General features: G+C 48.3%; 1 protein-coding gene and 1 long non-coding RNA gene across 4 annotated transcripts in view; one reads left to right on the forward strand and one right to left on the reverse strand.

Annotated features, from left to right (window-relative positions):
- Pcnx2 (pecanex 2) overlaps positions 1 to 25,635 on the reverse strand; it is a 150,624-nt gene that overhangs the window by 35,861 nt on the left and 89,128 nt on the right. Inside the window, 3 exon segments of one of the 2 annotated variants that reach the window (NM_001427189.1) lie at positions 10,928 to 11,057; positions 16,295 to 16,403; positions 24,654 to 24,831. In NM_001427189.1, the coding sequence (NP_001414118.1) occupies positions 10,928 to 11,057; positions 16,295 to 16,403; positions 24,654 to 24,831 (417 nt within the window). 2 annotated transcript variants of the gene reach the window in all.
- On the forward strand, positions 1,717 to 15,449 carry LOC147999616 (uncharacterized). Of its 2 annotated transcripts, none has more exons than XR_015643681.1 (2): positions 1,717 to 2,063; positions 13,184 to 15,449. It is a non-coding gene; the product is annotated as an uncharacterized LOC147999616 (long non-coding RNA). The 2 variants fall into 2 exon arrangements; XR_015643682.1 differs by lacking the exon at positions 1,717 to 2,063 and adding an exon at positions 8,001 to 8,137.

A 25,635-nucleotide genomic window follows, 5' to 3' on the forward strand; every position in this document is an offset into this window, starting at 1 on the left:
TAGGGAGCTGGTGCACAGAACAAATGTGAGATGGGTGGGCAGGTTGTTTACAGGGCAGAAGCACCACCCCTGCCTGCCAACGCTGCAGAGGGAGAGAGGAGTTGGTCACATCCACCCAGCACTGGGAAGTGGGGTCACTCTGACCAATTGGAAAATCTCTCCAAGGCACAGGAGAGTGGTCCTCAGCCTTCCAAACGCTGCAGCCCTTTAATACAGTTCCTTATGTTGTAGCAACCCCCAAGCATAGAATTACTTTGTTGCTACTTCCTAACTATAATTTGGTTACTGTTATAAGTTCTAAGTATCTGCAGAGTTGCAGATACTTAGAACCACTGGCTTAGATGCTCAACCCACGGGTATCCCTGAGACAACACCCATCTTTCCTGCCACGATGCTTCATGACCCTTGAATGTGAGAGTGAGCTCTGCTTGATCAGCGGTCTTTGTATTTCACACAGAGTACTAGTCTCGCCAGCCTTTAAGTGATAGAGGTTGTCAGTAAGATGCCACCGAAAACTCTAATGCTTAGCTGTGATAAACGTGGCTAGTTCACATTGTTAAGTCCACTCTAAGAAAGGGTTGTTTTGTTTGTTTGTTTGTTTGTTTGTTTGTTGTCAAGACATAGCAGCATGAATATAAGGTTTATGTACAGGGTCCTGCTTCTGAAGGATTTCCTACTAGGATATCTCCCAGGAAGAGAGATAGCTGCATGTGCATGTACATGTGTGCATGCATGTGTGTGTTTGCATGTGTGCAAACACATGTATGCATACATGCATGTGTGTGGCATGTGTGGTGCGTATGCATGTGCCTGTGCATATACGGGTGCAGAAGATAATTTAGTTTGTTGGTCCCTGGGCACCACTCACCTTTTGTTTGAGACAGGGCCTCTCCTTGGCCTGCAACTTTACCATACTGGCCAGGCTACCTTGCCCAGTAGAATCTTGCTAAGAAATCTTCCTATCTCTGCTTCCCATCTAGCTGTTGGGACCCAATGCTCACACTGTTGGCATCTTTATTTGGGTTCTGGAGATTGAACTCAGATCCTTATGCCCCCAGGGCAAGTGCTTTACTGGCTGATCCGTCTTCCACGCCTGTCCAGTTGCCCCTGACGCTGCACACTTGACTTGGATTTAAATGTAATCCTTGACACACTCGGTACAATTTAGCCAACAATGAGCATTTGTCAGGAATGTCACCAGAACGATGAGCTCTTGGCTGAACCTGCTTCCTGGGGATTGGAACTAATAACAAGAATACCAGGGTGGGGTTGTGTTTTTAATCAATGAAATGGCTTGTCTTCGGCAAGACAATCAACAGCATTGTTTGCTTCCTTGTCTGCCTCAGACATTTGCCAACCATCTAGGTAGGGTCCGGTGTGGAAGCGGTGGAAGATTCCACAGGACTAAGAGGGGAGCTCTCTGGCTGCTGCTCAGAAGGCCATGAATCCCAGCACTCTGCTCCACCTTGCTTCAGGTTCCCTCGCAAACAGCCTCACAGCATCTCTCAAGACGGCAGAGCCCAGGGCAACAGAAGAATCAAGCCAACAACAGGATCCTTCATAATGAGGGCTGAAATCCCACGTCTGCATACTCAGTCCCTGAACGGAATTTTAATTTCACCTTAAGACCTAGGACAAATGGAATTTCCAGCTGCAAAATAAACAACTTTTAAAGTGGGACCCAGCCAAGAGAAAGTCAATTATGCAGCTCCTTGGGGAGTTTAGACACTTCCTGAAGCTCTGTCCATTTGCAATGTAATCTTTCCGAAAGGTGGCAGCCACTCTGGAACACTAGGTCCTGTGAGCAATTGCTCAGTCAGGTCACCTGGTACCTACCCCCAGGCCGAGGGCGCTCTCCATCCCTCAGAAGGCAGGCGTCCGGTGCTCTGGGCAATCTGAGCTCTCCTCCAGTGAGACTGGCTTGGAAACTTAGTGCTTGCAACTCTGAGGTGCTAATTATCTCTGTGATTGGATTTCTGCCCTGTCTGTCCCGTTGCCTGACATCCCTAGGGACCTCCTGCTTCCGTCTTGTGCTTGCCCATCTCGGGGATGCGACTGATCAGGTACGTATGCACCCGAGGGTGAGATTGTTTTTCCCCAAAAGCTGCCTGACAAAGTCACTGTGTCCTGTGCATCTAGGTCAAGGGCTTTCGCAGGCCTCTAAGAGGTCTCTCCGGAGAGGCTGACCTCCGTATGTCATCATGGAGTGTGGAGTGCGGATAGCGGAGCTGGCTTCCTCCCCTGGACTGTCTTGTATCACCTCAAAGCACTCCCTAAGTGGATTGGTCACCTACCCTGTCACACGGGTTCAGAAGAGCAACTTAAGTAGGTTCACAGCAATGTTCTTCCCCGTGTTCACTGGCTTCTCTATACTCCAACTTCCAAATGCCCCTGGCTGGTGAAAGATGGCCAGCGTTATCCCCACAGGCGGGAATGGATGGTCCTTCTATTCCCCAAAGGACCACAGCGTTGTTAATCTCAAAGTCCACGTCTGGCTTTCAGTTATTCTCCTGTCTTTCTGCCCCCTTCCTTTGTCTCACAATTTTTTTTCTAACTTCCTCCTGCATGCTGGGTTTGGTATTTTTGTTTACTAAACTTCTATGGGGCGCAGACAGAAGAGCTGCCTCTTCTGTCTTATCCCCAGTTTTCCGGTTTTGTGAGAGAGCAAATAAACACACTGGGGAGCCTCTGATGCACAGAGAGGCACAGCTGTGGTCTGAGACAGCAAGCGGGGCAGGGATTCTAGCGGGGGACAGGCCAGTTTCCACCGAGCTGAGCTGACGTGAGCTGGGGATGGAAGGGGGCCCTGACGTTCCTGCACAGAGGCTTCTGGGAAAGTTTCGAAGTTTTCTGTTTTGTTTTGTTTTTTATACTTTTATTGGTATTTAATTTTCAGTAAGATTTCTGCGACCCGTAAATGTTCCGTGAGCCCACACGCAGGCAGAGAATAGTTGTGATACGCGCTATCTGAAGAGGCAATATTCTGTAACTCAGTTACACAGAAAAAAGAGTCAGACGTTTTTGTTTTTTTAAAGTTTCGACAACATTAGAAGGAAATCTGCTTCAAGCGTGATGTTTCAGATACTAAAACGGGGCTGTGCTGACTCCCAGCTCCAGGAACAGAAGGTCAAAGGCCAACACAAAGCTGTCACAATCCTTCCTCCCAGCTGTCCCTCATCCTCTTGGCTTTCCCTCTAGAAGGCTCCTTGACCATGGCGGGGTGGGTATTGGAAGCAGAATCTGTGGGTGATCTTGAAAACTGCAGCACAGAAGCCTGCCTTACAGTGTGCAGGGCTGCTCCTCAAAAAGGGGGTTTCTAGGGGTTGGGGATTTAGCTCAGTGGTAGAGAGCTTGCCTAGCAAGCACAAGGCCCTGGGTTCGGTCCCCAGCTCCGGAAAAAAGAAAAAAAAAGGGGGGGTTTCCTCACAGCTTTAATTTTTCTACCCAAATAATTTTACTTAAAAATTTTTATTACACTTATTAGGTTCTGTTTAGGTGGAGAGGAGCTCACAGGACTCAGCTCTCTCACCCCGCCATGCTTGTCCTCAGGATCAAACTCAGGTGGTCAGGCTTGGTGGCAAGCATCTTCACCCATCGAACCATCTCCCCAGGCCCCCAAAGAATCCTCCTTAAAACCTGTAAACCATTTTCTTTTCCCCAAACCTCAGAGCCACGTTTTCTCACCAAGGCCTCCCTGGCTGCAGCAGACTGTGCCCTGATGTTACAGAAATCCAAAACAAGCAGCAGTGACTTTCAAACAGTCTGCGGCAACACTCACCACACAAGGGGACCTGCTGTGCTCAGCCGTCTCTGTGCCGTCAAACAATATCCCCCGAATCTCACACTCTGATGATTCTATTACTGGTCATTTCTCATTTCAAAATCACGAAGGGAGGGTAGAGAGACGCTGGGAGGGTAAGAGCTCCTGTAGAGGTGCCAGGTTCAACTCCTAGCACCCATGTCAGGTGGTTCACAACTGCCTGTCACTCCACATTCCAGGGGATCCTTCTCCTGGCCTCAGCGTGAGGTGAGGTCCCACGCTACTGCTCACATGCACGTACCCACACACAGATGCACACACACATACATGTCGTTAAGAATTTATGAACCAAATCACCAAAAACCACGAAGGAGGATCTGTGAGACGTCTCGAAAGAGGGGCCGAGGGTGTTAACAGAATGTTTCCAGAGTGACAAGACAGAACAGGGTGTGTTTTCTTCTACACAAATGAAACTAAATCCACAAGTAAGAGGAACCATTGTATACAAAGGAGCAGCCACGACACTCTGTGGAATGGCTTAGAATACAAAGCCTCTAGCCCAAGTTACCCTGGCACCCACTTGTCCTTCCCACAGTCCACTCTGCTTCTATCAGAGGGAATGACAGTGCAGTGGCCTACAGCGGCATTTGAGTCTTGGTGACGCTTGCCTCCCCTGGTGGGGACTCTTTGGTTAGTATTGCTAAGAGTTCTAGGCCTTCGGGAGTCCTAAATGACCAGGTACTTGGGACATGTCCAAAAAGCCTCTTATCCTGTGTGTATTTACAACACGCAATGAGAGGGTTTAAGACAGTGTAGCTTTAAAAGCTGTGTATCTCAGACTGGGGCATAGCTCAGCTGGTAAAATGACAGTCTTGAAGACCTAGGGGCCTGAGTTCACTCCCCAGAAGGTACATTTCAGAAACTCAGGCCTGGTGATGCACACCTGTAATCCCAGTACCAGAGAATCAAAGACAAGTGCATCTCTGGGGTTCACTGGCCAGCCAGGGTAGCCTTACTTAGCGAGTTCCAATCCAGTGAGAATCCCCATTTCAAATAATCAAGAGGGATGTCTCCTGAAGAACAAACCCTGAGGCTGTCCTTGAACCTACCACACACCTATAATCTCCCTCCCTTTCTTCCCACTTCTGCCTATTTTATTCTAGGGCTTTCTTTGCTTGGCACAGAGCACTGTGGTCTCACTGAGGCTACCTTGCCTCAGAACAAACCTCGTCTGCAGCTGTCCCAGCCTTGTACCTCTCTCAGCCATCTATCACCTGGCGTCCCTCCTGAGGCCCAGTAACCTGGTGCCCTTGAAGAGTCAGCAGCTTCAGACAGCTGGAGAGCAGGTGGGCACGGCTGGCTTTGTGTGCAATCCCACGCACGGCCTGCTTCATGACTCTGCACTTTTCGGGCACTTTTGCCACTCAGCAAAATGGAACCGATTCCAAGAAAACCACACACCATAGCATGAAGGATAGTAAGCGGCCACACAAGAAACCCTGAGGTGCTGCCTCTCCACAAAGGCCCTCTTCTCCTGAAATACGCCTACACAGTTGTTCATTGCCTAGCCTCGAGTGTCAGGTCTGCTCCTGAGAGCTATGTGAGAGCTTTCTCATGGGTCAGCAGAATGGTAGGGACAGGCCAAGCTCACCACTTTGCTCAATCAGACTTAGATCTGGGATTCCAGGCAAAAAGAATCCAGGGCCTGGAGAAAGACGTGGGAACATTTCACCACATCTCTCTATTCTAGTTTGGTGAGCCACTGGGTCAAATCAGATTATTTAAAAGACCATGAGTGGGTAATTACACAGGCATGGGTGACCCAAAGGCAGCTACATCATCAAAAATCCCACCCTGGTGAGTGATGACTCAGGATTGCTGGGCCCCTGGATGCAGTGGGCAGGCAAAGCAGTTCCACGGAAGAGCTTCTCCCAGGGTTTACCTGTCCTGTACAGCATCTTTGGAGAGGCCTCCTGAGTCTTGTATGTTTCATGACTGCTCATATACGTGAGCCTGTTGTGGACTTTTCAGTCAATCTGTAATAGCCGGTTCTTGTCTTGTGATAGCAGAGGGCTGTCTCCAGTGTTGAGCTTGCACCCCACACTACCAGGGTGGGGGGAAGCGGGGATTCCCTGTGCTCGTTAACTTTGTTCAGTGCTGGGGCCAGACACCTGACACAAGCAAGTTACAGAAGGAAGGGTCTATTTCCACTCACATTTAGAGGGGACAGTCTGTCAAGGCAGTGAGGCGTGGCGGCAGGATCGTGAGGCGGCTGGTCATGCGGACTCCACAGTGAGGAGGAAGAGAGAGATGAACATGGTACTCAGCTCACTTCCTCCTATCCGTGCAGTCTGCAGCCCATCAGATGCCACTGCCCACATTTACAGTGGATATCCCTATTCCTATTAACTCCACAAGCTCCATCACAGACACGCCCAGAGGGAGGTTTCCATGGTGACTCTGAATCTCATCATGTTGACTATAAAGTATAACCGTCATGACCCGTCCTACCAAGTGCTCCATAACCCCAGTCTCTGACTGGGACCTCTGACTCCAGGCTTCATACCCTTCTTCATACTGCACTGGATCTGCTGTCCACAGTCCCACTATCTGTCTCTTCCATACTGTGACCTGATGTCAGCCTGATTGGTGTGACCAGTGTGACTAGAGTGACCAGTGTGATCAATGTGACCAGTTTGACTAATGTGACCAGTGGTGATCAATGCGACCAGTGTGAGCAGCATGACCAGTATGATCAACGTGACCAGCATGATCAGTGTGACCAGTGTGACAAGAGTGATCAATTAGACCAGTTTGATCAGTGTGACCAGTGTGAACAATGTGACCAGTGTGATCAGTGTGAACAATGTGACCAGTGTGATCAGTGTGATCAATGTGACCAGTGTGATCAGTGTGACCGGTGTGATCAGTATGACCAGTGTGATCAGTATGACCAGTGTGACCAGTGTGATCAATGTTCCAGTGTGATCAGTGTGACCAGTGTGATCAGTATGACCAGTGTGATCAGTGTGATCAATGTGACCAGTGTGATCAGTATGACCAGTGTGACCAGTGTGACCAGTGTGATCAGTGTAACCGGTGTGATCAATGTGACCAGTGTGATCGGTATGACCAGAATATGCAGACCCTGTAGATTTCTCCCAAATGTCATCACATTAAACTGAGGTTTATTAAGTTTAAAGTTCTCTTTAGCCCTCATTCTTTGTTCAGACTTTGTCCTGTTCTATCTGGTATCTCTCATGGCTCACTTATGTCCCCCCTTATGCTCCTGTGGAAGGTAAGCCACCTTAGTGTTTAAATGCGTCTCTTTTGCTGGGCGGCACTTTTTATCCTGCCTCAGGCAGTTCATTCAGTGTTGTCACAAAGCCTCCTTGGCCCAGCTACTCACAAAGACTGGGGATTTATTGTTCACAGCACTGGAGCCTGCACGTCTGAGGCAAAGGTACCAGTAAAACCAGGTTCTGAAAGAGGCCTCTTCTGGATCACAGATGGCCAAGTTCCCACTGCGACCTTATGGTAGGAAGGCACCGGGAGAGCTCTCCCAGGTCTCTTGAAAGAGGGCCCAAATCTATTCACCAGGGTTCACCTAACAGTCTCCCAAATGTCCCGCCTCCTCCCATGGTAATCTGAGGTGAGAGGGTAGAATATGAACATAGAGATGGCAAGGGTGGAGACACAAACGGACCCCTCAAAGCCACTCGAGCCCCACAAATCTGAACATACCACAGACCTCTGGGTCCCTTCCCTTCACAGACGGGTGTGGTGATTTGGCATACTCTGGAGCAGGAAGGACAGGGTGGGAATAAGAATCACCCCAAACTCCCGTTTAAGGAAAACTGTGCCAGGATTCCCTTGCCTGACCCCTTTCGAAGCCCTCAGACAGCTAGTGTATCTGAGAGTCTTCAGAACCACATCCCTGCTGTCCTGCCGTCTTCCTACAAGTGGAGCTCCTCAGCACCTGAGTCGGGGAGGAGCTGGGCAATCCTCTTGGGATCAGGGACAAATGAACTTACAAGGTGACAACTCACCTTGCACTCTGGCCCTCACTGTGCTCCCCGGCTACCTGAAGGCAGGCACTATTCCTTCACACTATTATGGTAATCACAGGCTTCACAGCTCAGCATCAGGACTGTTGAGATGAGCTGGGGTGAGGTCACCCAGCAACAGCCTATCTGAGCGTCTCAGTGAAGCGTACAGGCTACATCTGCCCAGAGCTCTCCTGCTGCTATAGAGTGTACAGATCTTCCCAGAAGTGAGGCAACCAGACAGAGCAGGCCATACCCTCTCCTTCCAGATATGCTCCTCTTGTGACTAAGGCTGTCTGGGACAAACACTTTAACTGAATACTGCTGAGTGGTATGTATGTGCATGTATGTGCGTGCGTGCATGAGTGTACATGTGCTCTCTGTGTTCTCTCTGTGTATTCTGTATGTATGTGCATGTCCTGTGTTACAAGTGTTCTCTCTGTGTTTATGTGTATGTTCAGAGTCTATGTTCTGTATGTGTGTTCTCTGTGTCTGTACTGTATTCACAAATGCATTGTTCATGTGTGTTTTCATATGTTTTAGGTAAGTTCATGTGTATGAGAGGGAGGAAGGAAGGAGGGAGGGAGGGAAGGAGGGAAGGAAGGAGGGAGAGAGAGAGAGAAAGAGAGAGAGAGAGAGAGAGAGAGAGAGAGAGAGATTGATTGGGGATATGTATGTGTGCTATGTGAGAGGCTTCAGAACATAACAGACAGTGCTCAGGGACCAGAAGGGCAGCTTGGGTTTATATTCTGGCTGGACTGTTCACTGGTTCCACGACCCTATATAAACCATGACATTTTCCAGGGTTTTCTTGGAAATGGGACTGCACAGAGTAGCTGTCGAGGCTGAAATAACTGTTAGACGTGAGAAGGGAATCAGTAAACTTGGGAAGCTGAGGAGTTTGGCCCCTGGCTTTGCTGCCATTCTGGTCTCGCTGCCACCGCAGTGGTTATTACCAGTGCCGGACCTAGGGCTGGCCCAGCAGAGGCCAGCAGAACTGTCACAGCAATGGGACACCTCATCATGCAGTTTCATGACCTGCCCCTCAGCAACAATGACAACCAGGCAGGAAAAGTACCATTATTTGCCCAAGAGCCTCGTGAGCAGGCTCACAGAAACTGTGGGGTAGTAGACTATAGGCTGGAGTGTGTGGGTCCCTCCCTGCATCCCTGTATAGGCAAAGAAGCACTGTAGATATCAGCTCCAAACCTCCTCCCTCGTACGTAAGAAAAGGAGCCAGGCACGGTGGCATGAGCATGGGATTCTAATAGCTGGGAGTCTGAGGCAGGAGGATCATGTTAGAACTCAGGCTGGGCTAAGACACTGTGATGGTCTATGTATGATTAGCTCAGAGAGTGGCACTATTAGAAGGTGTGGCCCTTTTGAAGTAGGTATGTCACTGTGGGCGTGGGCTTTAAGATCTTAACCCTCAGCTTCTCCTGCACAATGCCTGCCTGGATGCTGCCATGTTCCTCCCTTAATGATAATGGACTGAACTTCTGAACCTGTAAACCAGCCCCAATTAGATGTTGTCCTCATAAGAGTTGCCTTGGTCATGGTGTCTGTTCACAGCAGTAAAACCCTAAGACAGACACTATCTCAAAAACTGAACATCGAAGAAAGGAAAACAGGAAAGACGTGAAGGAGGGAGGGAGAGGCAAAAGATAAAGTTTTCCCCAGCTAGGGTCCCCTGAACCTAATATTGTGAGTTCAGTCAGGTAAACACCTCACATCCCAGCCTTGGTGGCAATGGGACCCCCTGTAGAGCAGACATGCTAGCCTGCCCGAGGATCATGCTAGTTTGTATGCACATGGGGCTTAATGTGTGCTGAGATGCTGACTCATTTCCTCCTTGCTCGTGTCGATGAAACAGGACCCACTGTCACTGACAAGGGAGGAGAGGCTGCCAAAGTTGAAGGGTTTTAATCCATGTACCCCACTGTCTGCCCCAGGACACATGCTTATACTCAAACAAATTGCCTCACAGCGGAAACCGGAAGCCATGGCCGCCTACCTTCAGGCCAACCTCTGAGCCACAGAAGGCACAAAACACAATACCAGAGTTCTGCCAAGTGTAGGCACGGCCAAGCAAGGCCTCTGCCCGAGATGGTGTCTCGATAAAAGCTCTCCTCTCCTGCAGGCAGAACTCAAGCCCCCCTTGACAATTCACTAGGAGGTCTTTGGAATTACACAGCAAGGGCTGGTGATGTAGACAGTAGAGGGCTTGCCTGGTATGCATGGGACCCTGGCTCTGATTTTAAGCACTGTGTAAAGAGGGTGCTTGCACAGCATGAGAGGGAGAACAGGAGGATGATCAGAAATCCAGTGTCTTCTGTAGCTATGTAAGGATCGTGGGGCCAGCCCAGGCACACATTAGACCCAGTTTCAGAAAGAAAAACAATTACTCCTCACTAAGCCACTGTGCCCGTCATTGTTTCTGCCCTTAATGAAGAGTGGTAGACTGATCTTAGCCATGTTCTGAGCTTTGGGTTCCATCCCTATTATCAAAAATTAATTAGGACAAAATCCCCCATTGATTACTACATCCACAGAGAATCTGGAGCCTGGTTCAAACGGTCAAGGGAGGGGGAACCTGGGAGCCACAGTCTCCTACCTGATGTGTTCTACAGGTGCCATGGTACTCCTGTCTGTACAGAGCCCTGATGAGTGGGCTTGGCAGAGGCATCGTGTAGCTGAGATTCTGATGCTCACAGAAGGGACAGAAAAAGAAGGAAGGGAGCCTCCCTACAGGCAATTCCAGCACATCAAAGCACCTGGGCCATGACCTGCCCATCACATCTCTTAGGCCAGCAGCTAAGAACCAGCTGCGTATCTCTTTCTCTTCATAGCTCTCCAGCTATGATGAGCAGCAGAACCCTAGTCCACACTGTACCCGGAGACACCGACTCACACTCCAGGAGGCCCGAGGCGCGCCGACTCACACACTGCACTGGCAGCAGATCACAGATTCACACTGCGAACTGGGGAAGCCACGGGAGCCTGGGTCAGACCCCATGTACGGAGCAGGATGTAAACAGTCCAAAACGATCCAGAGGGTCAGGGAGTTAAGTGCCGGGACACATGGGAATATAGCAGCTTAGCAGTGACATTAAGCTCTTACTTATAGCTTCTCTCCCAGAACTTCACTGGCCTGACGTAGGACGTGATGAATATGACGCTTCCGAGGAACGGACTCAGGGGTGTGGAGAAGATCGAGGTGGCGAATGTCTGGAAGAAAAGCATGGCGGAGTCTGAGAGGATAGGGTTAAGGCGGAATACATGCTGTCAACGCCAGAGGTTTAAAACACCAAGCCATGGGTACCGGGTCCCGAATCTGCAATCCCAGCACCAGGAGGGTGGATTGGAAGTTAACATTCATCCTTAGCTACAGTGAGAATTCAAGGCCAACCTGGGCTACAGGGAGGCTATCCATATGGACATCAACGCTGACCTCTGAGTGTCACATATATGTGCATGTGCCATGTACATGTGAGCGCGCACACGCATGTAGGCATTTGTGCATGCACATGTGTGCGCATGCACACACATGCATGTAAGCACACAGGCATGCACACACACAGGGATGCACACACTCATGTACTTACTAAACAAAAGTAAAAAGCTGGGAACTCTAGGGAGGCGTGGTGGAAGGTGGATAAGGGTGTGAATGAAGAGCTTCTGTGAGACAATGGATGAAGGTATTCAGTTAAACCATCACTAATAGTACCGACCAACACAGATCCTAGACAGGATCGTGGTGCAAAGGTCACCCACAGCCTTCTTCGGTTCCTCCCAACAGAAAGTGCAAGAGGTTAGTCTACAAGGCAGATGACCCGTGAAAAGCACAATTAGACGAAATCCTCAACACCGATAATTAAACACTTTACAAAAGCCACCAGGAGCTTAAAGCTGCCTCCTCACCATGCACGTTTAGGCTGTAATCTAATTATGAGGAGATGATAGCTGGGCACAGTGTCTACACACATCGAAAAGGGTGAGTTTCTCTTCCCTAGAGGCTGGAAGTTCACAAGTCAATGGAGGTGACAAGAGAGGAAACATGCTGGAACCAGAGAGAGCAATTTACCCAAGAGTACCCTGCTGGCTGGAGAGCTAATTTGATTCCAAAATAGAGCAGATTAGTCTGTTCTCGAGGTGGGATGGAGCCCACGTTTCTTAACAATGTGATGAGATAATTAACAGTTGACAATTGGGTGGAATCGAACCCGACATTTATGGACCGTTATGTAGACCCAGCTTCTCCACCCTTCATCTCACTCGGACTCCAGGTGCCTCGAGCCCTGACCTTCCTCACTAAACGAGGATGAAGAGGTCTGTGGAGGAGGAGAGGCTTTGCAGGCAATGGCCAGCACCAGGGTGGGGGTGGGGCAGTTGGAAGGCCTTGCCTCAGCAGAGTAAATGATGTCACTAAAGGGCCAGTTTGACGGAAAATATGGATTTCGGGATATTCCAAAACTGGTTGTCAAATGTCCTATACGATATGGGTCTTAAAGGTCTTCATTTCTTGTGTGTGTGTGTGTGTGTGTGTGTGTGTGTGTGTGTGTATCTGTGTGTGTACCTAGAGCCTATGTTTGTACTTGGGTGCACATGCATGTGAATGCCAGAGCTCAGTCTTGAGTGTCTTTCCTCAGATGCTGACAGTCTGGTTTTGGAGACATGATCTCCCATTGACCTGGAGCTACCATTGACTGGGAGCTCACTGAGACGGCCGCTAGGCCGACTGGCTAGTGAGTTCCAGGAATCTCCCTGTCTCTACCTCTCCATCACTGGGACCACAAATGCCTGCCAAATACAACCAGTCTGTTTACATGAGGCCAACTCAGGTCCTTGTGCTTCTAAGGACACCATGACTTCTTGAGGCCAACTCAGGTCCTTGTGCTTTTAAGGCCACCATGACTCCTCGAGGCCAACTCAGGTCCTTGTGCTTTTAAGGCCATCATGCTTCTGACTTTTCTTAAGCCCTAATGTCTCTATGCCCTAAGAGAAGGTATCTGCAAACTGAAGTGTTTGGCTCTAACCCCTGCTGCATGATTGCTTCTTCTAGTGACTGGGATTCACTGAGTAGACAACACGGGTCCTGGTATGGGCACTGCTGATGTGCAGGGCAGGCAACCGTGTCAGTTTAGCCAGGAGCTGTGAGGAATACCTGGGGTCCACATGCTCACCATGGAGCAGAGATACTGACAGGAAGTTTAGCCAGGAGCTATGAGGAATACCTGGGGTTCACATGCTTACCACGGAGCAGAGACACTGACAGGAAGTGTCATCAGCTGTGAAGTGCTGAGGATCAGTGGTCCCCACATTAAACTGTGACCATGGCTCCTTGACTATGCATTTGTGTTTCTTTGGTAATTTTCAGGTAAGAAACATGCTTGGAAGTCCAGACGAGGAACCTTAGACACACATCAGAATGAGAACTTGCCTCAGTTTTCTACCCACTCTAACTTTATATAAAGGACTTGTTAGGAAACAGGATGCCTTGCAGTTGAAGAATGGGGTAAGCATTGTCTCCTCTTCGTTTACTCCACCAAATAAACTTGAAACTGATTTGTAAATAGCAACACGGATCTAGGAACAGGAATAGAACATGCTGTCAGATTTCACCCATCCTGCTGCGAAGCCTGCAAGCTACAGTGATAACCTGTCTGCAAGATATGCCCATTGTCACACTAGTGGCACAGCATTAGGGGACTAACCAACGACTTAACAAAACAAAACTGGATTTAAGGCTCAATCCATGAGATCGAGTTCATACCTCAAAACTATTAATGAAGGCAAGAATCTGAGACTGAAGAGACCACTGGTCCTATGGGACACCTACTATTATTCTGCTAAATGAACGTAACCATAAAACTATTCCTAGTGACATATTGCTATACTCATAGATCAAGCAGTTCTCAAACCCCATTAGGGAAACAATGGACCATGTGGAGAGAGAGAGACTTTGGAGTGCACAGCCTCCTCTCAAGCCTCAGGGATGTATGGAGAAGGGGAGGAGGGGGAGATTGTTAAGAACCAGAAGTGATGGGTGGCTTAAAAAATGTTTTAATAACTTTAAAAAATTTACAGAATCTAGAATACATTATTACTTAGTGATTATCACAAGTATGTTTCTGTCCTGACCACCAAGATGAGTAAGAAATTTCCTGTGAGGAACGTCAGTTAACTCTCTGAAATCTTCAAGTGAGAAAAGCTTCCAGCCTAGTTCGTATGAGATCATCGACATAACCACAAGTCCCTGCACCTGTCTGTGCTGCTGGTTTTAACTCTCATCCTGACAGAACCTAGAACCACCCAGGAGGAGATCCTTGGGGGAATTGTTCAGATCGTGTTCTGCCGTGTGCCGGTCTGTGAGGGATCACCTTGATTGTTCGCTGAGGTGGGAAGACCACCCATGTTTGTGTGACGCTACTTCATGGGCCGGACTGTGTGAAGAAAGCTGATGGCACGAGGGAGCAGGCCAGGATGCAGACCCTTCTCACTGGCCTTACGAGAGCGTGACGGATTGACGGACAGAGGGCATGATGGATTGACGGCTTGAGTTTCTGCCTCCAGTGCCCCTCAGTGACCATTCCTCCATAACCCGGAACGTGAGCCGAGTAAACCCTTCCCTCTCCTAAGCTGCTTGCCTCAGAGTGGTTGTCATGGCAACACAAACAAAACTAGAACACTATCTGTCTCAGGACATGCTCCTGAGTTTGACCTCCAAGTTGTGCGGTGCCCAGGAATCTACTCAGCTTACAGGCTCCTCCCAGGAATCTACTCAGCTTACAGGTTCCTCCCAGGAATCTACTCAGCTTACAGGCTCCTCCCAGGAATCTACTCAGCTTACAGGTTCCTCCCAGGAATCTACTCAGCTTACAGGTTCCTCCCAGGAATCTACTCAGCTTACAGGCTCCTCCCAGGAATCTACTCAGCTTACAGGTTCCTCCCAGGAATCTACTCAGCTTACAGGTTCCTCCCAGGAATCTACTCAGCTTACAGGCTCCTCCCAGGAATCTATTCAGCTTACAGGTTCCTCCCAGGAATCTACTCAGCTTACAGGTTCCTCCCAGGAATCTACTCAGCTTACAGGTTCCTCCCAGGAATCTACTCAGTTTACAGGTTCCTCCTGGGGCTCTGACACCAGATGCTCTGAGCCCCACAATCAGAAACACGGGTATTGAAAGTCTAAAATCCATGGGAAAAGAAACTCCGAGGGACAGATATTAAGTGTGCATCAAGAGAAGTGTATTAACCTATCTCTTCAAGTATATTCTGGTGCCTTTTTTATTCATCTTGTTATTGTGAGACAGTCTGGTTTTATGGCCTTATTGGCCTGGACCTATGTAGGTCCTACCTATCTGGAACCTGTAGGCAATTCTCCCGCTCATTGCTTCTGCAAGCAAGGATTGCACGTTTGCATCACCACGAATGGCTTCCTTTAATCAACGTCTCTCTGTCTCTCTACAGCTGGGCATAAAATTCAGTTATCTGTGTCGGCTCGATCATTAGAAACGGCATCTCCAATTTGCTTTGAGCTGAACTAAATCGAATTAAAGCTAATCATTCTGGGGAAACACATTAAAAATGTACAGAAACCAGGTCTGCCTAGCAACCACGAAATAAAACCATGATTTATTTTTTTTTAGGCTCCAAAATTTTTTCAGGGTAATTCTCCTTGTATCTAATTCTAGATTTCTCAATATTAATGAGGGTAGATGTAAAAACTATATTATATTACAAGGTAATAAATAATATATCGAATCCGTTAACCCTATCCATAACGTGTAAGGGTAAATAGATGTGAACAAGTTTGCCTAAGTCAACCCAATTATTTAACCAGTTATTCTCCATTTAAAAGTCCAACCTTCTAGGGGTTGGGGATTTAGCTCAGTGGTAGAGCGCTTGCCTAGCAAGCACAAGGCCCTGGGTTCGGTCCCCAGCTCTTAAAAAAAAAAAAAAAAAAGAAAAGAAAAAAGAAAAAAGAAAAAAAAGTCCAACCTTCTGACTGTATACCTGGAGTTAGGAGAAGGAAGGGTGTAGAACTGTGAAATTTGGGTCAGCCAGCTGCACAATCTGAATTCTGTATCTGGGACCCATACATTGGGAGGGAAGGAAACCTTTTTCCATAAATTGTCCTTTGACCTTCACATGTGCACCATAGCACATGCTTCTCAGTAAATATCTCTCTCTCTCTCTCTCTCTCTCTCTCTCTCTCTCTCTCTCTCTCTCTCACACACACACACACACACACACACACACACGTGTAAAAATAACTACTGTGCATGCACTGAGGAGGAGGCAGCTTCTGGAACGACACGATGTCTCTTAAGGTTAAGTGGCCTGAAGGGGACCCTGAGCGCCTCTCCTACATGCATTTAAATGCAATCGGACAGAGTACAGGGCTGTTACTGCCAGGTCGGTGGAGGGCTCCTGTCTGTAAGATGCCAACCTCAGCTTGGCAGGACAGAGCGAGCAGAAAGGATATGAGGGATGGCGAAGAGCTGGGCAAACACATGGAAGGAAGAGCCCCAGGCCATCTGCCAAGGGGCCACGTAGGCCAGGACGAACTGCAGCTTCTGAAGCAGGTCTCCAAGCTGAAAGCAGAGAGAGACAGGTTAGAGCAGACAGAGCTGGCCCTGGTCACCACATCGAGGTCACTCAAAGGATGACGTCTGTGGGGTAGAGGCCACAAGGTCACTGCTTGCTTCTGTGTCACAGTGTCATCTGTCCTGCAGGCCATGCAAGACGGTGTCTGATGATGCTTTCCGGAGGCCACAGGTCAACTAGAGCCGTGGCTGGTTCATTTCAGCAGGTCCACACATGGGCAGTGTGTCTGCCCTTCTTATAGCAATAATCACAGCTGTTCTTCACAGGGGACATTTTCAGCATATCTGTACAAATCCCAGTGTCCTCGATGTTTCTCAGGCTTGTGTGTGTGTGTATGGTGTGGAGTGGGCATTTATTTGTTTTGCATGTGTTTGTATTCACATGCGTGTGTATGGTGTGGGTTTGCATATGTGTGTGTTCGAGTGTGTGTGTGTGTGTGTGTGTGTGCAGGTGCACATGTGTGTGCATGAATGGAAAGAACAGAGGTCAACTTCTTGTTTCCACTGGCATGGTTAACTTTGTTTATTTTACTTGTGTGTATGAGTATGTGTGTGTGTTGTGGGTGTTTATATGTTTTGCATGTGTTTGTGTTCACATGTGTGTGCATGGTGTGGGTTTGCATATGTATGTGTTTGTGTGTGACCACATGCGTGTGTAGTGTGTGTTTGTATGTGTTCACGTGCCATGTGTGGTGTGAGTGCTTGTGTTTACATGTGGGAGTGTAGGTATGTGTTCCTATATGTGTGCATGGGGAACCAGAGGTCAGCCTCAGGTGTCATTCCTCCGGTGATTATTTGTTTATTTTGCACGTATACATGATGGTGTGCATGTGTGTATACCTGTTTGAGTGTAAAGCTGCACATGTGTCCAGGTGGGCATGCATATGGGGTTCAGGTGAGATTCAAAATCTGGGCCTCGTGCTGTGTGTCAAATGCCTTACTCACTGAGCCAGCTTGTTCTCTGAGACAAGGTTGCTCACTGGCTTGGAACCTGCTGATTCCTCTGGCCTGAAGCCCCAGGAATCCTCCAGTCTCTCTCCCCAGCACTGGGGTTCTGGGCATGCGCTATGAGTCAGCTCCCTGTGCAGGTTCTGTGCAGAAGCGCAGGCTGCCATGATTGAGAGAAGCGCTTTACCGGCTGAGCGTCTCATTTCCCTAGCTTGTTGCTCGTGGTGCTATTTCATCTGTGAGGCTCCAGTACGTGGAAAAATGGCTCCACCTATGGAGCTGCCCTTAGAAAGGCCAGGTGGGCAGGGAGAGCTACACCAGCTAGACAACCAGCACAAGCCAGCACAAGCCCTGATAGCCAAGAGGACCTTGCTCTTGCAAGCCCTGTCAGTTCAAGGTCTCATCTTATTGTACCTATTTAAAATTGTGTGTGCATGAGTGCATGAGTGTGTGTGTGTGTGTGTGAATGCGTGTGTGCACGTGTGTGTGTGCACATGCATGCATGCTCTATGGAGGGGTGCATGCACACCATGCTGCACGTGTGGAGGTCAGAAGCTAACAATTTTGTATAGCCAGTTCTGTCCTTTGCTCTCACATGGGTTCCAGAGGTTGAACTGGGGTGGTCAGGCCCATACAGCAACTGCCTTCACCAACCGAGACACCTCACCAGCCCGATACGCCATCTCCTAAGTTCACAGGAAGCCCAGTCTCCCTGCCCTACATTGTCCCAGACACTACGTTGATAACTCTTAGTGTAGTAGCTATTAAGAATTCCTCTCATGGCTCCTGTCTACGTAAAACTGTGAGCACGAGCGAGACTTGCTTAAGTGATACATACCCCCTCCCCCCCTCAAAGGCCTGAGTGACGGAAAGTTTCTCTGTTCCATTTTTCCCAGGGTGGTTGTGTCCTGGGAGGCTCTTCAGACACCTTCCCAAGAAGCTAGTAAGTAGGTCAGGCCCAGCCATGCAGTCAGACGGGCTGCTCCAGGGAGGGCACATCTGCGAGCACGGAGCTTGTGCAGGTCCAGCACAGTGGCATTGTGATTAAATGAATCTATTACAATTATTTTTTGCTTAGCATGGCAGTTTGTATTTACGCATAAGCAAAACTAGTAATCAGACATCGAAGGCTTCCAAACCCAGCATTTTCTTGCTCTAATTGTGCCCGGGGCCCCATCTCTCCCGGTGTCTCCTTTCCCTCATGAATATCATGAAGGGTGTGATGCCAGCTTAATACATAATGCTAAACAGAAGTCTTGGGGGAAGGGTGACCTGGGCCATTTTCTGTCCATGGAGAAGCCAGGGTTCCTTGATGCCAGCTCTTTCTATCCCCTTCCCCACCTTTCCATGGATTCTGAGAAAAACTACGTGTGGAGGACTTGATGCTTGGACTATATGGGTTTAAGACTATGGGCTGGAATGCCCTAGACAAATATTCCAAGTCCCCATGTTCTCAAACAGGAGTTGACAGGGACAGTGGATAGTGAGAGAAACAGAGATCGTTTATGAAGAAAAAAGGCAGAGGCCCAGCAGCATGAGTCAGCAGACTGGGACCCCTATGGGCAATCTGTAGGTGTGAACTTTTCTCCACACGGGCTGTTCTATGTGGAGGTTCCCAGTCTGGTTTATTTTATATGTTGTGGTGTGTGCATGAGCACGTGTGTGTGTGTGTGTGTGTGTGTGTGTGTGTGTGTGTGTGTGTGAGAGAGAGAGAGAGAGAGAGAGAGAGAGAGAGAGAGAGAGAGAGTATGTGTGACCTTTATGGGTAATCTGTAGGTGTGAACTTTTCTCCACATGTGCTATTTCATGTGGAGGTTCCCAACCTGGTTTATTTTATATGTTGTGATGCATGAGTGTGTGCATACACATGTATGTAGCCATGTGTATGCATGTGTGTCGCCACGCGTATGCATGTGTGTATACATTTATGTGTGTGCATCTTTAAGGGTCTCTCACTGGCCTGGAACTCACCTAGTAAGCTAGGCTGCCAGGTCATTGAGCCTCAGAGAGGTCTTGGCTTCCCTCTCTCTGGAATTCCAAGTATGCACACCATGCCCAACTTCTCTGTCTTGTTTTTGGGTTTCAGCTCAGGCCCTAATGCTTGCACAGCAAGCACTCTAGCTACTGAACCACCTCCCCCACACCCCTTAGACACTAACGTAACTACATTCTCCACCCCAGTCTCTTGGCACAGGAGTTCATCTACCACACTCCAGCTCTGACCCTTCTCTTCTGCTTCTGTAAGACACCGTCTCAGTGTCACTTGAAACAACAGGCCCTCCCTCCCCAGGTTACCCATGTGGCTTCCCCAGACAGGCCACCAGCAGTTTCCAAGTCTCTTTCTGTCCTTTTTCTGTCCTCCTCCTCCACTGCTCTTCCGCTGCGCTGGTTCAAGTCCCTGTCATTAGCCATATGACTTCCAAAGGAGACATTGAGGTATTTGTTCTGTAATCCTTGCACTCCAGAGGATGAAGTTCAAAGACACAGAGCTCACTGCATAGGAGGGCTTTGTTTCCAAACATCTCTCTTCCCTTCCCTTCCCTTCCCTTCCCTTCCCTTCCCTTCCCTTCCCTTCCCTTCCCTTCCCTTCCCTTCCCTTCCCTTCCCTTCCCTTCCCTTCCCTTCCTTCCTCTCCTCTTCCTCCTCCTCCTCTCTCTCTCTCTCTCTCTCTCTCTCTCTCTCTCTCACACACACACACACACACACACACACACACTCACACTCACACTCACTCTCAGACACTCACACCATCTAGAGTCACAGACATGTGACTCCTGCCCAGCTACACCTGTTTCCCAGTGTTTAGCCATCACGGGAATCAGGCCCTAACTTGGTAGCACTCCTGCTCTGACCTCAGGGTCCCCATTATGATGCTTCTCCTGTTTTCACCTCTAGATGCTTAGAACACACCTCCTCTCCCCAAGTCTTTGCACCACCCCCAGCCACCACGAAGCCTGAAACATGTGTCCCAACTTAAACTTCCGCACCTTTCAAAAGCTTCTGTGATTTTCACGTGCCTGACACCCCCCCTCCTTAAAGCTCCAGGTCAGCACCTTCGATTTCCAGTCATGAAGACTGACTGGGCACCTCTTCTAGAACCTTCAGTAGGATGGCCTCCTTACTGGAGAAGTTCCTGTCCTAGACTTGGCTGACAGCACCACAAAATACAGACTTAGCCTGAGAGCCTGCACTTGAACCTAGTTCTCTCACACGCCATTGTGAGACCATGCAACAATTCACTTTACTCTTGTGCCTCAGTTTCCCTCTTATAAACTGAAAAGCACGGTCAGGAAAGCTGCAAAGATGGATGGGGTGTTCAGAGCGGTTCCTGGCCCATGCACAGTGCCAGGGCTGTGCTAACCATCACACTGTTGGTCATTGAGAACTCTGGGACAGAGCTTGGCACCCGTAGAAACTTCATTGTGCACGATGTATGTGTGTACATGTTCACGTGTGTGCACGTCTGTACACACGTGGGTCAGTGTCATGTGACCTCCTCAAATGCTCGCTTTCTTATTTTTGGAACTAGGGGCTCTCGCTGAACCTCGTGCTTGCTGCTGGTCAGCAAGCCTTCCCACCACCCACACAGAGCTGTGATAACAGGTATGTGTCCTCGAGATGGGGTTTCATGTAAGGAATCTGAACTCAGGTCCTCATGCTTATGCGGGTTACATACATTTCCAGTTGAGCCCTCTTCCCAGCCCAGGAGCTGCTTTTTGAACAAAGTGTTCTGAATTAAATTCTTTTGTAAAAGGCTGAATTCTATTTTTAAAAAGGCGTTTTATTTTAAATGTAAGACCCACAAAGTACAAGGAAATGCCATTTAGAGATTGCTACAGAGACCCTGAACGTGAAGTGGTCCCCTCTGTGGTCCCCTCTAGCAAGGCTGCACACTGTGCTTCGGTAGCAATTATCCAATCGACATCAACAGCCCCGCCATTAATTTTAATTTCCTGAGTGGCAAAAGCATGCTGGCTGAACTAATGGACTGTGGAATTTCATGTTTAATGTGTTAGGGGATGGCCGGGTTCTCTCAGGTCATGCATACACACCCTCTTGCAAACGGTACTAAGACAAAATGATTCTTACGAATGTCCCACGGCCAGCGGGATGTTGTGCAAGGACTGTGTCATCTTTGGTCTGCTTACGATCAAATATTCCTCCTAGCTACCAAGTGTCCTCACACAACTTACTGTGACCCAGACAGATCTGGATGGACCAGGCAGATCCCAGCACATCGAAAGGGTTTTCTTGGTCTTCCAACTCTCATGAAGAGTTCGATGTAGTCAGGAATGACCTTAAACTTTTCATCCTCCTGCCTCCAACTCCTTAGTGCTAGGATTACAGCCACATGCCACCATACTTGATTTAGCTGGTCCTGGGCTTTGTGCAAGTAAGGTAAGCATGTTACTGACCGAGACACATTCTCATTCCTGTATTACATAGGTGTAACAGGTGTGTGTGTGTATGTGTGTGTGTGTGTGTGTGTGTGTGTTGACAAGCATACATCCGTGTGGTCAAAGGCCAGAGATGGAAGTTAGGAGTCTTTCCTCAAGTACTCTCACCATTATATTTTGAAGCAAGGTCTTTCACAAAGCCAAGGGCTCACCAGTTTAGTTAAGCTGATCGGCCAGTGAGATTCATCCATCTCTGCTCTCCCATGACTAAGATCTTATAATTATAGCCAATACATTCATTCAATGAGTGATTCCTGAAAGCATTGCTGCCTGCAAACCCAGCACTGGAAGTTTCTAGAAAGCCTCTAGGACACACATTAAGAGAATGCAGTATTACTACCGTTAGGAACCATCATGTAGATGAGCATTAGACACCCCCCCACACACATACACACACACATACACACACATACACACATACATACACATACATACACACACATACACACATACACACACATAGACACATACATACACACATACATACACATACACGCATACACACATACACACACATGCACACACATACATACACACACACATACACACACATACACACATACATACACACACATACACACATACACACATACAAACACATGCACACACATACACACACATACATACACATACATACACACACATACATACACACACATACACACACATATACACATGCACACACATGGGTCTTGCAGGCAGAACCTTTCTGGGGGACGTGACTTCTCACTGTCAGGACAGCTGCCTGCTTCGTTAAAGCTATGTTTGGGGTGAGATTCTTGCTCCTCACTGCAGCAGCTTTCTGACATTTCTCTCTGCAGACAAGGGGTGAGCTTGGAGAGGAGTAGGATAGGACGGGACTCTCTCATCCTTCACAGGATGCCTGTTTCTCTGCCCTTTTTCTCTGCTACCCCCACCCCCCTCAGCTGTTCTCCTAGCCTAAAGTTGATTACTCAAATGATAGCCCTAAGCTCTCCTTCAGTTGGAGAAAACAGGAAAGTTCCTACTTTGGGTCTTTCTGAAATCATTGGTATTTTAACCCATAGTTCACAAGGATCATAGGAGGCAGTTCACATGACACAGCAGTTCTCTTGCAGTCATGAGGCTCTGGGTTCCAGCCCCAACATTATACAGAGTGAACGTGGCGGTGCACACCTATAATACCAACACTCAGGAGGGGGATGCAGAGAGATCATAAACTGAGGTTATGCTCCTCAGTTTTTTTTTTTTTTTTCTTTTTTCTTTTTTTCGGAGCTGGGGACTGAACCCAGGGCCTTGCGCTTGCTAGGCAAGCGCTCTACCACTGAGCTAAATCCCCAACCCTGCTCCTCAGTTTTTTGTCAACTTGACACAAACTTACACATACCTGGGGAAGGGGTGTCTCAATTGATGGACTGTCTTTATCAGACTGGCCTATGGCCAAGTCTGTAGGGATTTTTTTTAATTAACGACTGGTATAGGAGGGTCCAGCCCACTGTGGACTGTGTCATTCCTCAGCAGGGAGACCTAGATTGGAGAGACTCAGTAGGCAGCACTCATCTATAATGGTTGCCTCATTTCCTGCCTTTGGCTTCCTTTGATGATAGATTATAAGAGGTATATGAAATAAACCCTTTCTCCCCAGGTTGCTTTTGATCAGAATTTTTATCACAATAATAGAGAAGCTAGAATACAAATTGGTATCAGGAGTGGGAATTTGTTGTGATGGACCCCACCACATGGCTTTTATGTCTTGGACTATTATATAGGAGGAAGGTAGATGACTTTAGAGCTTTGGTCTGGAAAGACATTGAATGCCTAGATGCCCTGTTGTGGGAACTTGGGAGGCACTGCTTAGGGAAATGCAGACGACAGAGGTCTGGCTTGTGACACGTGAGAAGGATTTGAGAGTCTCTCAACAACTCTATCAGCACCATTAAGAGGATATTTTGAAGAAAAACCAGTGGCTTCTGGCCATCTGGGGCTAAAGAATCAGCTGCAGTTAAAAAGAGGCCAGCAGGAATGAGGAAACCTTTGCTTTCTTAGGACAATCGATGCTGTTTAGCTGGTATAAAACCTTTACTTTCTTAGGACAATCAATGCTATTTAGCTGGGTATAAAACCTTTGCTTTCTTAGGACAATAGATACTGTTTAGCTGCGTGTGCAGAGCCAGCTTTGGTGAATAAGAGTCCAGTTATTATTGAGGTTAAAATCTGAGAAGTGTTTGCTCAGGGTCAGCCTACAGAAGCTGTGGTCTATAAAAGGCCAAGGAAGACCCTAAGGTTAGTAGCCAAACTTGGCAAGTAGAGTCATCTCCCATTTGATATTGGGTTTGAAGACATAGGGGAGACAAGGGCAGTAGCTAAGGCTTGGCACTATGAGATGCCATTACTGAAAGTACAGCCTCAGTTACAGTGGAGGCTCCAGATTAGGGGGGCTCATGAAAAGAGGCTTGGGAACTCTATGAGGATGAGGGTCACTAGATCCTCCCCTGAGGGTCTAACTACCACTTCTTGCTGTCTCAGTGCACATGGAGTTGCCAGGTGTTGGATTACAAAGTAGGGAAAGCTCTGGTGAGAGTTGTGGACCTTGCAGGTCTGTAGTTGTCTGAGTGAGACATGCTACATTTCCTGTGGGGCAACTGTCAGTGTGTCTCTCAAGATCCTGTCAATAACCCCAATAAGTTATTTGGTCCGTGAAGCTGGCCTTCAGTGGGATCCTGACTTTGGTTTATCTATATTGTCTTTCATTCCTGGTGAATTGTTTTTCTCTAAATTTCCCCAGAAAAAGTCAGGCAGCATAGCACACACCCTCTCCATCACTGAAAATGAAGGAAACAAGCCAGAGACTTGCCTTGGTGAACACAATGGACACCATGAAGAAATCCAGGAGGAAACTCTCAGAAACGTCCTTGTAGTCGAAGTGGAAGAAGACGACTGTGAAACCAAGGTTGGCGAACTGGTGAACTGGGTTACAGAATGACGTTCTCAGTAGCTTCATGCCTGCGGTGATCATCAGAAAAATGTCCCAGCTGTGAAAAACAAGAGGCCCGGTCAATGTCACGTGATGCCCTATAATCACTATGGTTCCCTGAGGTCAGACTATGCAAATGCTATGCGCAGGCCCAGAAGGCCAATATGGAGGTCCCGGCACTGTCCACATCTGCACACAGGGAACAGGGCCTCAGAGAATAGGGTGACCATCTGAGGTTTCAGGGAAAAAGCTTCAACGGAGGAGACTTGGTCTGAACTGACTCCCTGGCCCATCTCTTTTGCCACTGAAGATGTTTTATGTCTGTCCTGGTTAGGTTTAACTGTCAACCTGACCCAGCCTAGAGTCATCAATCGGAGAAGAGAGTCTCAATTGAGGTATTGTGTGGATCAGCCTGGCCTGCAGTATGTCTGTTGGGGATTGTCTTCATTGCTAACTGACATAGGAGTGCCAAGCCCACTACAGGCAGGACCAGGCAGGCATGGTTGTGTAAGGAAGCTAGCTAAACGTGGACCTGGGAGAGAGAGAGCCAGCAAGCACCATTCCTCCATTGGTTTCCGCTTCAAGCTCTGTGGGAAACAGTCTAAGAACAGTCATGTGAGGGGAATTCTGAATGCTTGTGAGAAAACTCCAAGAGTCTTGTGACCTCAGTTTCTTCAAGAGCATGGACTTTGTTCTTGGGGTGTATCTTTGTGTCGCTCTCGGGTGTATTGGATAGGAGTGAGTTTACTTCAGCTGTTGTTCCTCATACGGCTGCTGTATGGGATAGCATGTTTTTGCCATGCGCAGCTTGTCTTTGCGACTGCTATGCTTTTATTCAGGTGACTCTTCTTAACCTTAGGAG

Source organism: Rattus norvegicus, chromosome 19 (genome assembly GCF_021556685.1).
Source record: "Rattus norvegicus strain SHRSP/BbbUtx chromosome 19, alternate assembly SHRSP_T2T, whole genome shotgun sequence".
Classification (NCBI taxonomy): Eukaryota; Metazoa; Chordata; class Mammalia; order Rodentia; family Muridae; genus Rattus; species Rattus norvegicus.